The sequence below is a fragment of the Rhinopithecus bieti genome, unplaced genomic scaffold, assembly GCF_001698545.2.
Source record: "Rhinopithecus bieti isolate Rb0 unplaced genomic scaffold, ASM169854v2 scaffold_65275, whole genome shotgun sequence".
Classification (NCBI taxonomy): domain Eukaryota; kingdom Metazoa; phylum Chordata; class Mammalia; order Primates; family Cercopithecidae; genus Rhinopithecus; species Rhinopithecus bieti.
The window spans coordinates 1,294,740-1,313,118 of NW_016826376.1; the positions used below are offsets into that span (position 1 = coordinate 1,294,740).

Consider the following 18,379-nt stretch of genomic DNA (forward strand, 5'->3'; position numbering starts at 1 on the left):
CCTGCTTTCTCTTGTGGGCATTTAGTGCTATGAATTTCCCTCTACACCCTGCTTTAAATGTGTCCCAGAGATTCTGGTATGTTGTATCTTTGTTCTCATTGGTTTCAAAGAACATCTGTATTTCTGCCTTCATTTCGTTATGTACCCTGTAGTCATTCAGGAGCAGGTTGTTCAGTTTCCATGAGGTTGAGTGGTTTTGAGTGAGTTTCTTAATCCTGAGTCTAGTTTGATTGCACTGTGGTCCGGGACACAGTTTGTTATAATTTCTGTTCTTTTACATTTGCTGAGGAGTGCTTTACTTCCAACTATGTGGTCAATTTTGGAATAAGTGTGATGTGGTGCTGAGAAGGATATATATTCTGTTGATTTGGGGTGGAGAGTTCTGTAGATGTCTATTAGGTCCGCTTGGTGCAGAGTTGAGTTCAATTCCTGGATATCCTTGTCAACTTTCTGTCTCGTGGATCTGTCTAATGTTGACAGTGGGGTGTTAAAGTCTCCCATTGTTATTGTTTGGGATTCTAAGTCTCTTTGTAAGTCTCTAAAGACTTGTTTCATGAATCTGGGTTCTCATATATTGGGTGCATATATATTTAGGATAGTTAGCTCTTCTTGGTCCTTTTACCATTATATAATTGCCTTCTTTGTCTCTTCTGATCTTTGTTGGTATAAAGTCTGTTTTATCGGAGACTAGGGTTGCAACCCCTTCTTTTTTTTGTTTTCCGTTTGCTTGGTAGATCTTCTATCCCTTTATTTTGAGCCTATGTGTGTCTCTGCACGTGAGATGGGTCTCCTGAATATAGCACACTGAAGAGTCTTGTCTCTTTATCCAATTTGCCAGTCTGTGTCTTTTAATTGGAGCATTTAGCCTATTTACATTTTAGTTTAATATTGTTATGTGTGAATTTGATCCTGTCATTATGATGTTAGCTGGTTATTTTGCTTGTTAATTGATGCAATTTCTTCCTAGCATCGATGGTCTTTACAATTTGACATGTTTTTGCAGTGGCTGGTACCGGTTGTTCCTTTCCATGTTTAGGACTTTACTTCTTTATCAGCCTCTTGACAAGAATTAGTTGTGATTCAGATTACTTTTCGATGATTCCAACTCCTAAAGAATAATTCCCAGATTTCTGGCAAGGACAAATTCATGGATGGTAATGTTATAACTGAGATATGATACATGTTTGAAAGAGGAGGTCTTGAGTTTTGTTTTAGAACACTGTTTCAGAACCTGTGAGACATGCGTCTGCTTGTCAATGAGCAGGTTGAGCTTGGAGCTGAGAACTCTGGCTTTGTGAATAAAAATTGTATCATTGGCTTAAAATTGGTAGCTGAAGCCATTGCAGTAAATCAGAGCACCTAGGAAAGACTAAGTCAAAGAAACCTTGGAATAGAGCACAAGTTGGCAAACTGCTGCCCTCAGATCAAAACTGATGGTTTTTATAAATAGTTTCATTGGGATACAACTATGCCCATTTATTAACATATTGTCTGTGGTTGCTTTCACACTGTAGTGATGGAGTTGAGTAGTTGTGAGAGAAACTGAAAGGTCCTCAAAGCCAAAAATATTTACCGCCTGTGGCCCTTTACAGAAAATGTTTGCTGACCTCTGGTATAAATCCTTAAGGAGAGAGAAAGAAGTGGAAACTCTTTTGTGCAGTTGGCTGTTTAGTAGAGAACAGAAGACATTAGGTGGAAGAGGAGGTAGTGCTCCTAATAGTGTCTCCTCTTTCAGTTATGCAGCATCCAAAGACAGGCAATAGGTAGGATAATTGTTACTTTCTTTTTTTTTTTTTTTTTTTTTTGAGGCGGAGTCTCGCTCTGTCACCCAGGCTGGAGTGCAGTGGCCAGATCTCAGCTCACCACAAGCTCCGCCTCCTGGGTTCACGCCATTCTCCTGCCTCAGCCTCCCGAGTAGCTGGGACTACAGGCGCCGCCACCTCGCCCGGCTAGTTTTTTTTTTGTATTTTAGTAGAAACGGGGTTTCACCATGTTAGCCAGGATGGTCTCGATCTCCTGACCTCGTGATCCGCGCGTCTCGGCCTCCCAAAGTGCTGGGATTACAGGCTTGAGCCACCTCGCCCGGCCAATTGTTACTTTCTTGCTAATAAACTTTATCAGTGCCCTGAGTTGTTGAATTATATTGATTGGCTTTCTTAGGAGATACAATATTACACACTTTTTTCCCATTATTTCATTATTTTAATTTTTTAAAAGTGAAAAAGACGCAAAACATCTTAAAATTGTGGAAAGTACTATTAGTTGAAAACACTCAGAAATGGGAAACCTTCAGGTAAATTATATACAGACAAGTGTATCCATTTAGATTATGCAATTTTCTTTTTATAGGGAGCATGATTAAGGTGAAAGATTATGTAATTTTTTGAGATCCTAATAATGAATACTAGTAATGCCTATGTGTAGAGGCATAGTTAATAAAAGAACAAATATTTTGTTCTCTGATAAAATTAACAGTTTTCTAGAATGATGAACAGTACACACTGTCAACTTATAAGGTTATAAACTATTATTTTTTGAATTTTTAAGCTAAGTCATAGCTTTTTTTGTCCATAATCTGAATTAAATCTTTTCTAAGATTTAATTTAAAATTTTTTCTAAGACTTCATATGAAGTCATTTGGAATGGGACCAGTAATATGTTTTTTCTTCTCATGTTGTCTTTTCCAAGCCTGAATTCCTTCTGTGGTCTTTTATCTTTCTGTAACATAGTTAACCATAAGGCTGAGTGTGTATTAAGTCAGTGGTAGCAATATTAATACATTTAATTTGAATCAGTAAACGCTTTCACTTACATATATAACTTGAGTTAATTATCTTTTATGTTTTTATTATTATTATTGAGACAGAGTCTAGCTCTGTCGCCCAGGCTGACGTACAGGGGTGCAACCTCGGCTCACTGCAACCTCCGCATCCCGGGTTCAAGCAATTCTCCTGCCTCAGCCTTCTGAGTAACTGGTACTACAGGTGTGCGCCATCACACCCATTTAATTTTTGTATTTTTAATAGAGACGGGGTTTCACCATGTTGGCCAGGCTGGTCTCGAACTCCTGACCTCAGGTGATCCACCCACCTCGGCCTCCCAAAGTGTTAGAATTACAGGTGTGAGCTACTGTGCCTGGCCTAAGGTTTTGATTTGGAATAAATGGTAATGAGTTTTGTGCTTATAGTGAATTGGATCTGTAAGTTGACCACACTTCAGTTTACTGGTTTGTAATTTTACCACTGGTGAAAGGTTCTACCGCAGAGAGTATTAGTTTAAGTCGAATTAAAGTTCTTATAAGGATGTGAATTAGATTGACATTAGCATTATTTTCTTAGGTGAGGGATGCCTTTTGGCATTATATCCTACAGTTTCAAAGGAGTCATTTCAAACTCTAGATTGAATTAGTGGTGTAGAATAGATCCACCTCAAAAATGAACTGAGGCCAGGCACAGTGGCTCACGTCTGTAATCCCAGCACTTTGGAAGGCTGAGGCGGATGGATCACTTGACAACAGGAGTTCAAGACCAGCCTGGCCAACGAACATGGTGAAACCTGTCTCTACAAAAATACAAAAATTAGCCAGGCATGGTGGCATACACCTGTAATCTCAGCTACTTGGGAGGCTGAGGCAGGAGAATCACTTGAACATGGGAAGTGGAGACTACATTGAGCCTAGATAGAGCCACCACACTCCAGCCTGGGCAACAGAGCAAGACTGTCTCAAAGAAAAAAAAACTGAAACATGCTTCTCTTCTAGTGAAACAGTGAAGACCTCTCTGCCAGGGAGCTCTAATTGGCAACATACACAGTAAACTAAAATTAATAATGAGAGTATAATTTTGTATAGTTAGAAAAGTATTCATAAATACAATTCCTTGAACAATTGGTAGGTCTTAAAAAATTCCTTACCTTTCTATTTTATGTAATCTTGTTGATATTTTTTATTATTGAATGTTCTTTTCTTTTCTTTTCTTTTTTTTTTTTTTTTTGTTTGAGATGGAGTCTCTGTCGCCCAGGCTGGAGTGCAGTGGTGCAATATCAGCTCCCTGCAACTTCTGCCTCCCTCCTTCAAGCGATTCTCCTGCCTCAGCTTCCCGAGTAGCTGGGATTACAGACGCGCGCCACGATTCCTGGCTAATTTTTGTATTTTTAGTAGAGATGGGGGTTTGCCTTGTTGGCCAGGCCTGGTCTCGAACTCCTGAGCTCAGGTGATCCGCTCGCCTCGGCCTCCGAAGGTGCTAGGATGACAGGCATGAGCCACTGTGCCCGGCCTATTTAAGGTTCTAAAATTGCCTTGATTTGGGCATTTTTTTGTTGTTTTTTTTTTGTTTGTTTGTTTGTTTTTAGTTTGTTTTCTCTGACAGGATACGTGACTATGACAAACATCAAGTTTGCCTGAGTTTTAAAAAGGATATTTCCTTTGCCCCACTGGAATGACCAGTAATGACATACATCCAGTTGGCAGAGTAAAAAGAGGGTATTGATTTGTTTTTAATCATTGTTCTCTTTATGTGTATGACCAAATGTAAACCTGATCGTGACAAAATCGCAAACTAATGCAGCTGCATTTTTTAGACGTCAGTCAGAATTGTGTGTATTAGCCATTAGTCATTTGAGCTGAGTCACACCCACCTCTTCCTTTTACATTGGTCTTTGTGTAGCATGGAATACATAGCATTGACTCTGGATAGTGCTGTAGAATCTGCGGTGTATAAAACTGAATAACAGAAGATTAATTGTTTGTAGAGCGTTAGTATAATCACAACACTTAACTTTTCAAACTATCTGAATAGTGTAAGTGGGTAGTAGAAAAGCGATCTTTTATCAGCAGAATGACTGTTTGCTTCTGTAGAAGAGAAGACACCTGTTTAATTACATTATCTTCATGTGTTATGTTAGAAGTTAATATAAATCTTGGTCACATCAGCTAGGACTTCTTTGGTTGAAAGTAGAAAAAAAAAATTCTCACCCAAAGTACTTTAAGAAAGAAGATAACTTATTTGCTCACATAAGTGAAATGTTCAAAATTAAATCTGGCTTTATAGTCATGGTTGGATGTAAGGCTCTGTCTTCTGTTGTGTTGGTTTCAGAATCAGGGTATCAGGCACCACATGATGGCAAGATGGTGGTAGCTCCAACCCCTAGTACATCCTTTCTGTTTTCTGTCCAGTAGGAAAAAGTGAAAGATTCCTTCTCAGACATCCAGGCAGTTTCATTTTCTGTCATGGGCTCTGATGGGTCCTTGTGGATGTACCTGAACTAATCACTGTGTGTGGGTGAGGGGAATATAATGTGTCGATTGGCTTAGGCCTGGTTAGTCCCTGCAGTTGGGAATGGAAAATGAGAGAGGGTGTTACCCAAGCAACATGGACTGAGGATGAAAAGAGTGAATCCAGATTAGGTGAAAGTAGGTGGATGGAGTCTAAGGGGCCAGTATTCACTAAATTGGCTGCGCATCTAAGGCTTCAGATAAATCAGAGGGGATTTGATGAAAATCAAGTACTGGACCTGTAAGCTCTAAAATATGTTCTTTAAAAACTTTCCTTGTGAAATGGATACAGTAAAGCTGTTTTCTGCCAATTTTTATGACTTGGGGAACTCATTGGAAGATTGATTTATCAAACATTTGCCATTTTCCTGAAATAATCCTTTGTGATGATTTACAAATATTAGTCTACTTAGTACTTTTTAAAAGATTCAAAGTTCTTCTTCCACTGTACAAAAATATTGGAAGGAGCTGAGGTATAGTAAAAAGTCAAGGCAAGTTCTGAAACTCTCATTGTGCCTTAGCCATTTCAGAGACAAGAACATTTACTTACTGAGCTATGTACCATGCGTTTGTAAGCAAATGCAGTGCTTAGGTCTTCTTTGCTTCGCTTGTTTTCTTAGATTTCCTATGACACTTGTGTATTCTTTTACATAGCCAAATGCCTTACATAGCCAAACATGAAAATATTTTTGATTGTTATTATATAAGATATGGTAGTAACCATCTTATTCAAATTTTTAAAACATATCTGAGTTCATTTTGATTTTTGAGAAGGACGTTGCCCATGAGTCAGTCAGATATTTATCGAATGTCCATCATTTACTGGAGATTCAGTGAGGAAGACAACAGATGGAGTTCCTGCCCTCCTAGAGCATATCGTCCAGTAGGAAAAGAGGAATGCTAAGACAAAATCTAGAAGCAGCTAATGATGAAGACTGTAAAGTTCTTTAAGGAGAGGTAATATAGCACAGTGGTCAGGAATAAGAATTCTGGAGCTGGACTGCTTCAGATCAAGTTCTACTTTCCTGCTATTAGGAGAATTTCTTTGGTCATGCCATTTAACCTCTGTCTCCTCATTCCTTATTTCTAAAATCAGGGTGATAATGGTATCCATATCATAGTTTTGAGGAGGATTAAGTGGCTAATGTGTATAAAGGGCTTAGTTAGAACAATGACTGGCAGAGTAAAAGCTCTGTGAGCATTACCTTTTTTTTTTTTTTTTTTGAGATAGGGTTTGGCTCTGTTGCCGAGGCTGGAGTGCAGTGGTCTGGAGTGCAGTGGTGCCATCTCAGCTCACTGAAACTGCCTCCCGGGCTCAAACAATCCTCCCACCTCAGCCTACTAGCTGAGACCACAGGCGTGCGCCACCACCTAGCTTATTTTTGTATTTTTGGTAGAGACAGGGTTTCACCGTGTTGCCCAGGCTGGTCTAGAACTCCTGGACTCAAGCAGTCCTCCCGCCTCAGCCTCCCAAAGTGCTGGGATTACAGTTATTATTAACACGTCTGCCCGGAATCCTGTGGAAATGTATAAATGGATTCCTGAGCTTGTCAGAGTTGACTGGTCAGATTACTTCCCTCAAGAAACAGTCTAAGCTACTATTTTATTAACAAGTAAGAGGAAATGGGAAGTGGGAGGCAAAAGCTGGAATGTGGAGAGAACAGAGCATTTTTGAGGACCATCAGAATGGCCCTTGCAGTGTATGTGTGCTGTAACAATCGACAGTTAGTGCTTGTCTGAGAGCTAAAACTCGTAAAGCTCTGGAGTAACTTGTTCTAGGTAGACTCTGGAATGCATGGTTGTATAGTAACGTACTAGTCCAGTGATTCTAGAATCTGGCTAATCATCAGAACCATTGGGAGAGCATTAAAAAACAGCAGCAGAATTCTGGACTTCATCTTAAGTCTTGCTGAATACAAAGACAGAATACCTCTGGGAGGTGTATTTTTAAATCCCAGCTGAATCTAGTAAGCAGTCCAATTTGGGAAGCACTGTACTAGTCTATGGAATAGCTCTGAGATGCCAAATTGACAGCTTAGTTCTATTTGAGGTAATGGGAATTGCATGTCTGTTTTCCCATTGTAGAATATACTCAACTCTTTTTTAAAAAGCCTACATAATGGTTTCAGTGCTGAAATCAGAGAAGTGGTTTCTTTAGTTTGAGAACTGCTTGGTTTTTTCCTCAGTTTTGCTAGTGAGTTTATCTTTATTAACTCTCTTGCCTTGTCTTCTTGCTTACAGACAAGGGCTTGTTATAAAACATAACATAATCTTTGCATAAAGTAATCCCAATTGCAGTTTGTAGTATGGAACCCATAGTTGTAAAATACTTGTTTTTCATGGTGGAAGCTTATGTGATAGGTAGTCAAGATGTATTTTTATGTCTAATCCTGTTGCACACATATAGTTAAGTGTATCTTTCAACTGATTACAACAACTTATATTTTAAGATTATATATGAGAACGTAGCATTTAGTTTACTCCAAGAATTTAATCACCTTCAAGGTTGTATAGTTTTGCAAATCTGGAATCAAATTTGTTATCATTAGCTAAGCTAAGATAGGCCAAAATGGGGGAAGTTTTTAGAGAACTACTAATAGATCTAGATTTACCTTCCATAGCAGAGTTCCCTAAAGACATTGCATTTTGCCTATTTCATGATAGTTGTGTTAGTGCAGAATTCATATTTCTAAATTATATGAGATAGAAGGGAAGAATATTTGAGCTCTTTTTATGAAGAGGATTAATATGAAGTAAGTTATCTTTGGAATCATGAAAACTAAATTATTGCTGTCACAGACTCCATCTAGTTGCGTAAGTCATAACCATGCCTGAATGTGTGGGATCAGTAGTTAAAGCAACCCTCATTCTACTGTAAGAAAAAGTCATATTACAGCCGAGAGGCACAGGGCATTTTCGTTAAGTTATATTATATTGGCCCCAAAGTACCTTATTGCTACTCAGTTCACCTCCCAGTTTTAGACTCTATGTTTACACTCATTCTCCTTATGCAACTTCCTCTTACCTTCTGCAATTTGAAATTAGACATAGTAACAGCCAACACTTCCTCGTCCGTATTGTATATTTAAATTCACTGGTTCTGGCCAGGCACAGTGGCTCATGTCTGTAATCCCAGCACTTTGGGAGGCCACAGTGGGCGGATCACTTGAGGTCAGGAGTTTGAGATCAGCTTGACATGGTGAGACCCCATCTCTACTAAAAGCTCAAAAAATTAGCCGGGCTGGTGGCAGGTGCCTGTAATCCCAGCTACTGGGAAGCTGAGGCAGGAGAATCGCTTGAACCCTGGAGGAGGCGGTTACAGTGAGCCACTGCACTCCAGCCTGGGCAACAGAGTGAGACTCTGTCTCAGAAAAAAAAAAAAAAAATTCACTGGTTCTGTCAGTGGCAGGTCTGCAATTGATGAGAAGCTGGCAATTCAGGTGAGTCTATGGCACCATCACAGGGCCCTGATAAATGTCTGCCTGTCAATGAAAGGCCAATTGTCTAGAAAATTCAATTTAAAAAACAACATAAATACAGATGTCCTGGCAGCTGAAAGAGCTGAATGAGTCATTGTACCATTTGGTCATTAGGTCTCTTTCCTACCTGGAAAACAAAATGGCGAGGACAAAGTGCCAAATGGTTACATCAGGAGTTGCCGTCAAGGAAGTGGAATTCTCAGCTCCTGCCCAGCAGTCTTCACATTTTTGTGCCCATTAAATTAACTGCAAGAGGGGACAGCTCAAGCCATGGCTTTTTTTTTTGTTTTTGTTTTTGTTTTTTTGATATTACGTGAGAGTGGTGGTGTGGAACAAAACCTCCCAACCTTTGTTATTATGTTTTTTAATCTTTTATTGAAGTAGAATACACATATTGGACAGTGTATAATCTTAGTATACAATTTGGTGAATTCTCACAATGAACACATCGTTGTAACTGGCACCCAGGTAAAGAAACAGAACGTTCCCAGAGAGCCTCCTCCCATCCTTGTAGTCACTTCTCACCACCCCCCACCCCAGGTGACCACTGTGTGGCCTTCCATAACATGGATTAATGTTGCCCATTTTCATACCTTTGTTACTGGTTTCTTTCATGCAACGTGATGTCTTGTAAGACTCATCCATGTTATTCGTACAGTAACAGTTCTTAATCTCCTAGTCCGCATTCCTTGTAATGTTTTGTCACTTTTAAATTTTTTTAATTTTATTTTTTGAGACAGAGTCTGGCTCTATCACCCAGGCTGGAGTCAGCGGCACAATCTCGGCTCGTTGCAGCCTCTGCCTCCTAGGCTCAAGCAGTCCTCCCACCTCAGCCTTCTGAGTAGCTGGGACTACAGGTGCATGCTACCAAGCCTGACTAATTTTTGTATTTTCTGTAGAGACAGGATTTCACGGTTGCCCAGGCTGCTCTGGAACTCTTAAACTCAAGCAACCTGCCTGCCTTGACCTTCCAAAGTGCTAGGATTACAGGTGTGAGCCACCATGCCTGGCCTGTTTTGGTACTTTAAGTCAATTCACATGCTCTTATTAAGGTGAACCCAAGCTCATTGATCTTGAGACAATGCTGTAGCTATAGTAGAATTTATAGTTTTAACCTAGTGTTAGATATAAATTCCTGAAAGTTAGTATTTATTGTTTAGGCATTTCATATGTTTTAATGGAAGCCTCGTACTTAATCCAATGGTTTTCTTTGGAGCTAGCTTCAGGAGACTGAAGCTTCAGGAGAATACCCTTTGCTCCCTTATTGTAATGAGTGATTTCCTTTGCCTACAAGTGATAGAACTGAAACTATGTTAGATCTTTGTGAAATTTGTTAAAAAGCGTACTCCAGAAAAGGAAGGGCTGCTTGAAAGGCCCAGGACACATTCTGTCTCTCATCTGGACTTTTCTCTACTTATTGACTTGACTCTGTGGACTGGCTTTCTCTACACAGTGAGACACATGGCCACCAGTGAGTGGCTCCTGAATTTATAATATATTATATATAATATATTATATTATATATTATGTAATTCACTATATATATACGCACATTATACACTGAAGGCTGAAGAAGGTCATGAGAGATATTTTCGGCTCAAACGCTCGAGTCATATATATATTGTTTTTCTGTATTATTAATATTATATTTTAAAATAAAATAAATATAAAAATTATATATATTATATATTACTTATATATATATATACTTTTTATTTTTTGAGACAGAATCTCACTCCATTGCCCAGGCTGGAGTTCAGTGGCATGATCTCAGCTCACTGCAACCTCCACCTCTGGGGTTCAAGTAATTATTGTGCCCCGGCGTCCTGAGTAGCTGGGATTACAGGCGTGTGCCACCATGCCTGGCTAATTTATTTATTTATTTATTTGTTTATTTTTGTATTTTTAGTAGAGACAAGGTTTTGCCATGTTAGCCAGGCTGGTCTCAAACGCCTGGTCTCAAGTGATCCTGCCCTAGCCTCCCTAAGTGCTGGGATGACAGGCGTGAGCTCCTGTGCCTGGCCATATTTTTATGTTTTTGAGACAGGGTCTTGTTCTATCATCCAGGGTGGAGTGCAGTGGTGCGACCATGGCTCACTGCAGCCTCGACCTCCTGGACCCAAGCAGTTCTCCTACCTCAACCTCCAGAGTAGCTGGGACTACAGGTGTGTGCCACCATGCCTGGCTAATCTTTAAATTTTTAAATTTTTAATTTAAATTTTAAATTTTTTGTAGAGATGGAATCTCACTGTGTTGCTCGGGCTGATCTCGAACTCCTGGGCTCAAGTGATCCCGCAAAGTGCTGAGATTACAGGTATAAGTCATCATGCCCGGCCTCCTGAATTTTTTAAGTTGTAAATGCTACCATAAGAGAAGGACAGACATTATTTTTTCAGTTATAGTTCAGAAAAATCCCAAGTATCTACCTTTTACCTTTCAGCTGTAGTCAGAGCAGGGACTGAGGTACTGTAGTTGGTCTTGCCTGGACCTACCTTTGGTCAGTCAGTTGTGTTGAGGTGTAAGTCTTTATAGAATCACTTGGTGAGAAAAGGACATATGATATTCCTAGAAAAAGGGTATTTCTGGGCAGGCCAAATACTAGACATCCACGTCACCCTGCGTTACACACTGAAGGCTGGAGAAAATCATGAGAGATCATTGCATCAAAGCTGTTTGGCATTCTGGAAGCAAATTCTACTGACTGGTGGCTAGACCACAGACAGTGATGGTAATGAGGGCCCTTGAAGTTATTTGAAGCTCTAACCTGTACCAATTCTGAACAGTTTCCTTTTGGTACTTTCAAACTCATCATTTGTTTTTCACAATGAGATATGTTGTCACCAGTGGGTCCTGAATTTTGTAACTTGTCAATTCTGCCATAGAAGAGGGACTGACATTATTATTATTTTTCATTTGTAGTTCAGAAAATCCCAAGTACCCCCATTTGGCCTGTCATCTGTAGTCTGAACAAGGAATGAGGTGCTATGGATGGAGGTACCATCCTTAGATAGGTCCAAAAATGTTTGTTACTCTCGTCTATCAAAGTGGTTTTCAACCTTTTTTTAATGTAGCAAGACAATATTTTTAAATCAAAAAAGGAAAAAAAAAATCCTGCATACAAAGCAGTAGTAGTACCTATTTGTGGATCCATAAAAATGTAATAGAAGTATTACCAAAACGCAGACTAAAGGGCTGTGGACCACATTCGTGACTGTTGTGGTCTCTGGGCAGGGAGATGGGAAGTGGTATTGAAAACATAACAGATTTTTCTCCAATTTAAAGAAAAAGTAACATAGGGCTGGATGCAGTGGCTCACACCTGTAATCCCAGCACTTTGTGAGGCTGAGGCAGGTGAATCGCTTGAGCTCAGGAGCTGGAGACCAGCCTGGCCAACATGGCAAAACCCCGTCTCTACCAAAAATAGAAAAATTAGTGGGGCATGGTGGTGTGCGCTTGTAGTCCCAGCTACTCGGGAGGCTGAGGTGGGAGGATTGCTTGAGTCTGGGAGGTGGAGGTTGCAGTGAGCCGAGATTGCACTGCTGCACTCCAGCCTGGAAATTAAAAGAATTAAAATAATTCCTCCAGAATTAGCCAACATTGATTGTATGGCATTTGTCCTCCAGCAACACAAGGAGGCAGCAGTGTAGCGTAGTTGTAAAGCTGTAAAGTGCACATGCTGGGGACCCAGACTTCCTGAGTTCTGGGTCCAGGTCCTGGTTCTGTTGCTTACTATCCTGGGTAAGTTATTTCATCTCTATATGCTGCATTTGTTTAGTGCTATATTCCTCATTTGTATAGTACTATACAATTACTTTTTATATCTCCAAATTCCTACTTTATGTAGTTGTGATGTTTTTAGAAAAAATATGTATAAAATGCTTAGAACAGTATGTGGCACATTGGAAGCACTCAATAAGTATTAACTATTATTCATGTTGTTATTATTGGGGGGACAGAAATAACTTGTAATCATGGGTATTTTTTCTCATTTAAAGAAACACATATTAAGAGCTTACTACACATCTGGCACCGTACTCACGCTACTACCTTGTCTCATTTCAGCCTTACAAGGCAGTTTATTTTATTGTAGGTAGCAAACTGAAGATCAGTGAAGTAACTTGATTAAGCATCAGTGACCACCAAATGAGTGATCTGGATTAGAACCAAGCTCGGGAACTCCAAATGCCTGGTTCTTAACCTCTGCATTTCATTACTGCCAACACATTTCTTATCTTTCTTAAGCAACTGCCAAAGAAGCCAGGAAAAAATTGCCTAGGATAGCTAAATTTAGCTTAACAATATATGATTTAGAATTACGAATATAGGAAAATATATGTAGATAAGTAAAAGATACTTTAAAAATTTAGCACTTTTATATACCGTATTTGGCAGTGTCTACTATGTGTTAGAGACCATGCCAGGTGCTTTACAGAAACTTGGTGAAATTCTTAGACAGTGCTGCATGTTGGGCATTCTGTGTCTCCTTTAGAAATGAATCAGTCTCAGAGATATTACCTATCCTATGCAGGGACCTAGAGCCACAAAATGGCATTCATGACCCCACCTGGTAAAATGCCAGAAGCTGCATGCTTTTCATTACACGGACTGAGTTTTCTCCCATCGTCAGTTGTTTGTATTTTACTTTTGAGGTAGCTGTAATATTCTGGATTTTATTCATCTTGTCATCTTTTGTTTCCTATAGTTTAGAAAAATTGGAGGCAAGCAACATGTAAAACATTTAATCAGGTGACTGTGCAGTTAGGTAATGCAAACTATTTTTGTAATAATGCAAAGTGTAATCTTTAAATGTTTTTAGCTTGTTGGCCAGGCGTGGTGGCTCACACCTGTAATCTCAGCACTTTGGGAGGCTGAGACGGGAGGATTGCCTGAGGTCAGAAATTCAAGACCAGCCTGGCCAACATGGTGAAACCCTGTCTCTCTCACGTTTTTTTGTTTGTTTGTTTGAGACAGAATTTCACTCTTGTCTGGGTTGGAGTGCAGTGGCACAATCTCGGTTCACTGCAACCTCTGCCTCCTAGGTTCAAGTGATTCTTCTGGCTTAGCTTCCCGAGTAGCTGGGATTACAGGCGTCTGCCACCATGCCCAGCTAATTTTTTGTATTTTTAGTAGAGACAGGGTTTCATCATGTTGGCCAGGCTGGTCTCAGACTCCTGACCACAGGTGATCCGCCCACCTTGGCCTCCCGAAGTGTAGGGATTACAGGCGTGAGCCACCACACCTGAGTGAAACTCCATCTCTACTAAAAATACAAAAATTAGCTGGGCATGGTGGCACACATCTGTAATCCCAGCTACTTGGGGGGCTGAGGCGTGAGAACTGCTTGAACCCAGGAGGTGGAGGTTGCAGTGAGCCAAGATCGTGCCACTGCACTCCAGCCTGGGCAATAGAGCCAGACTCTGTCTCAAAAAGTATTAAAATAAATAGGCCAGGCACTATGGCCCATGCCTGTAATCCTAGCACTTTGGGAGGCTGAGGTAGGCCAATCACGAGGTCAGGAGATCGAGATCATCCTGGCCAACATGGTGAAACCCAGTTTCTACTAAAAATACAAAAATTAGCTGGGCGTGGTGGTGCGCACCTGTAGTCCTGGCTACTGGGGAGGCTGAGGCAGGAGAATCACTTGAACCCGGGAGGCGGAGGTTACAGTGAGCCGATATCGTGCCACTGCACTCCAGCCTGGTGACAGAGCGAGACCGCGTCTCAAAATAAATAAATAAAGTTTTTTAGCTTTTTTTTTTTTTTTGAGGAGAAAAGTACACCCATAGCTGGCCCATAAACATATAGCATACTTGACAATGAAAAGTAAAAAATTCTCCATTTTGGCTTGGTAGACTTTGCCCGCCTTTGGCAGTAAAATTGTTACTCTATTGTTGGTTTCTAGTACAATACGCTGGTACAGAGTGATCACTTTATTTCCTAACACGAGAATTTTCAGGGCCTTTCCTGCCTCAAATAAAAAAGCAGCAGGTGTGTGATTAGTCAATATTGTGTTTATCTCTATGAGATTCAAATTTTCCTCCTAAAAGCATTATCACGGTGCAACGTCACTTTTGTATTCCTTCATTTGAATAGTTCCTATACATTATTATGGTTTAAAAAGTAATTCTAAAGGTGGCAATATCCTAACACTGAAAGCAGTGTATTTTTACTTGACTTATTATTATGAACACATTATGTCACTGCACATTCATGTGGTGTGATGGGAAATGATCAAGTCTTCCTTTTTACCAGGTGATCAGACTCTGAGAATATGGGATGTGAAGGCAGCAGGAGTCAGAATCGTGATTCCCGCACATCAGGCAGAAATCTTGAGTTGTGACTGGTGTAAATACAGTGAGGTACAGTGTATGGCTCTATCCTAAGCTGCTGTCCTTCCTAATGTTAAAATGTTCTAAATTTTATTTATCTTTGTTTATGTGGACTTTGGTGGTGTTCCTGGACCATGCAGTTAAATTCTGTCCCTTTCCTTTCTAATTAATGATTGTGACTGACCTGCATTAGCATTAATTGGATATAAGTGCTCATAAAACGGGCAAAATAAGAAACAGAAATTTTCAGAGTTCAACAGTGCAGCCTTACTTGTTTGTTTTGGGAAGCTGCCTTACCAATTTATGTAATGTTTTTCTTTATTGCTCTTAACCCTGCAATTTTGTATCATCTTTTGCTTTTATTTCTTTTTCACTTTGCTAGTCAGGCTGTTGAACTATTTGTAATTTGATTTTAATTTGACAGTCCATCAGTTTTAAGTTTTCTGTTTCATCTTCCTTTTTAAGCCTAACCAATTTTCATGCCTCTGTAAGATAAGTGTCCATGTGCAACTTTTTTAAAGCTTCAGTTAACCACATGAGCATATGAATCAGAGATAGAAATGGATTAAATATGTGTTAATATACTACAGTCATGCACTGCATAACAACATTTCAGCCAATGACAGATTGCATATATGACAGGGCCCTTAAGACATAATGGAGCTGAAAAATTCCTATTGCCCCCAAAGACCTTCCAGCAGGACAAGATGTGGAGGTAGAAGACAGTGATATTGATAATCTTGACTCAGTGTAGTCCTAAACTAATGTGTGTGTGTCTCAGTTTTGTAAAAAAAAAAAAACAAAATTTAAATAGAAAAAAACTTATAAAATAAGGATATAAAGAAAGAAAATATTTTTGTATAACTCTACAATGTGTTTGTGTTTTAAGTTTTGTTATTATGAAGAATCAAAAAGTAAAAAAAGCCAGGCATGGTGGCGGGCGCCTGTAATCCCAGCTACTCGGGAGGCTGAGGTAGGGGAATCGCTTGAATTGGGAGCCAGAGGTTGCAGTGAGCCAAGATCACGCCACTGCACTCCAGCCTGATGACAGAGCAAGACTCCCATCTCAAAACAACAACAACAAAAAAAAATTTAAAAAAAAAAATAGAAAATTTATGAAGCAAAAAATTATAGTAAGCTAAGGTTAATTTATTATTGAAGAAAGGAAATTAAATAAATTTAGTGTACAGTAATGTTCTAGGCCTTCCCATTCACTCACTACTCATTCACTCACTGACTCACCCAGAGTAATTTCCAGTTTTGTAAGCTCCATTCATGGTAAGTACCCTACTACCATATTTTATCTTCCATACTATATTTTTACTATACCTTTTCTATGTTTAGATACAGAAATCCTTACCATTGTATTACAGTAGCCTACAGTATTCAGTACAGTAACATGCTGGACAGGCTTGTAACCTAGGAGCAATGGGCTGTTTCATCTAGCCTGGGTGTGTAGTAGGCTGTACCACCTAGGTTTGTGTAAGTACACTCCGTGATGTTCACGCGAAGATGAAATTGCCTAATGCCACATTTCTCAGAGCATATCCCCATCATTAAGTGATGCATGACTGTATTTATGTCCCTGAAGTAGTCTGTTGACTGTGACAAATACATAAAATATATGCTTTGTTTTTTCCCAGTTTTAAATTAATTAAAGCTAAAAGAACATTGTACTGATAGAGTTCTTTAAATAAAAATAAGTAAATTAAGTTATCAATAAGTACATATGCAATGATATTAATCTAAACATTTCAATGCTGATGACTACAGTTTCAAAGTCATAAATGAATTTTTCATATTGGAAAATTAATTATGGCCTGTATGTTAGATGTTTGGGAATTCTAAACAAAGATGCTGATAGACATTTGAGAGTGGTTTACAAAATTTATTTTCTAAAAACTGAAACTTTTCTTCAAATTAGCTTACACTGAAACCCAACATAGTCAGACAATGTTAGGTTGGTGCGAAAGTAATTGCAGTTTTTGCCATTACTTTCAATGCAAAAACTGCAACTACTTTTGCACCAACTTAAATCCTTTGCTGTTCTGGGTTATGTGGGGTGGACTGAGTGTGGACCCAGCACTTGACCTATTCAGTTAGGACCTCTGGGTTCACTTGGGGCTCTAGATAGCAGAATTTGTAAAGCCAGAATAGATAAGAGACTCACCACTATTTGATTACATTCTTGGATATGATTAGATATTGTATTAAGAATTGTGGTCCAAGAAGGTTGGAAACAATGATTAATTTAGATTTAGAGAACATGGAAAAATTTAATTCATAGCCTTTGCTTTTTCTGATGTACCTAAATGAACGGACCTCTTGCCTTTTAATGCCTGGAAAACCTCAGAGTATGTTGAAACCCTTTTGTTTGTTTGTTTTTTAGAGACGAGGTCTCACTGTTGCCCAGGCTGGTCTCAGACTCCTAGGATCAAGTGATCCACTGGCCTCGGCCTCCCAAAGTGCTGGGATTATAGGAGTGAACCACCGCACCCAGTCTTGAAAACCTTTTTTAAATTTTTATTTTTTTTTTTTTAGAGGCAGAGTCTTGCTCTGTCATCCATGCTGACGTACAGTGGGGTGATCACAGCACATTGTAGCCTCTAACTCTTGGGCTCACACAATCCTCCTGCCTCACTCAGGCTCTCAAGTAGCTAAAATTACAGATGTGTGTTAACATGCCAGGCTAATTTTTTAAAAATGTTTTGGGTAGATAGGGTGTTGCTTTATTGCCCTTGCTGGTCTCAAGTTCCTGGCCTCAAGTAATCCTCTCACCTTTGCCTCCCAAGGTGCTGGGATTCCAGGGAAAACCATTTGAAGAGAAAGCTGGGCTCATTTGTCAGATAAAAATTTTAATCACCTGTGTACTTACTGCCACTTCTAAAAGTGGATTAGAAAATCCACAATGCTATTTGGAACTATGCCTTTTCCAGCTGTGTGTAGTGTTCCATCGTGTACATAAAGCGTACTGAGTTCTTTTTCTCACAAGTCATATTAATTTTTTGCTATTAATGTCTATGTTGATTCCTGTCTGTACTTGTTATACAACTTTTCAAAAATGGCTCCTGGGTTCATATTAAATAATTATCAGAAAGTAGATGTTGTTTCTAGTAGGAAAGCCTGCATACTGTTTTATTGCAAAGATGTCACAGTTTATGTTTCTCTGAATTGTTTTTAGAATTTGCTGGTGACAGGCGCGGTTGACTGTAGTTTGAGAGGCTGGGACTTAAGGAATGTACGGCAACCAGTGTTTGAACTTCTTGGTCATACCTATGCTATTAGGAGGGTAAAAGTAA

At 39.4% G+C, this 18,379-nt stretch overlaps 1 protein-coding gene across 1 annotated transcript in view; it reads left to right on the forward strand.

Annotated features, from left to right (window-relative positions):
* PEX7 (peroxisomal biogenesis factor 7) overlaps positions 1-18,379 on the forward strand; it is a 99,286-nt gene that overhangs the window by 33,434 nt on the left and 47,473 nt on the right. The window contains exons 6-7 of the mRNA XM_017863437.1: positions 15,004-15,110; positions 18,262-18,375. Of these exons, the coding sequence (XP_017718926.1) occupies positions 15,004-15,110; positions 18,262-18,375 (221 nt within the window). The remainder of the gene's footprint in view (positions 1-15,003; positions 15,111-18,261; positions 18,376-18,379) is intronic.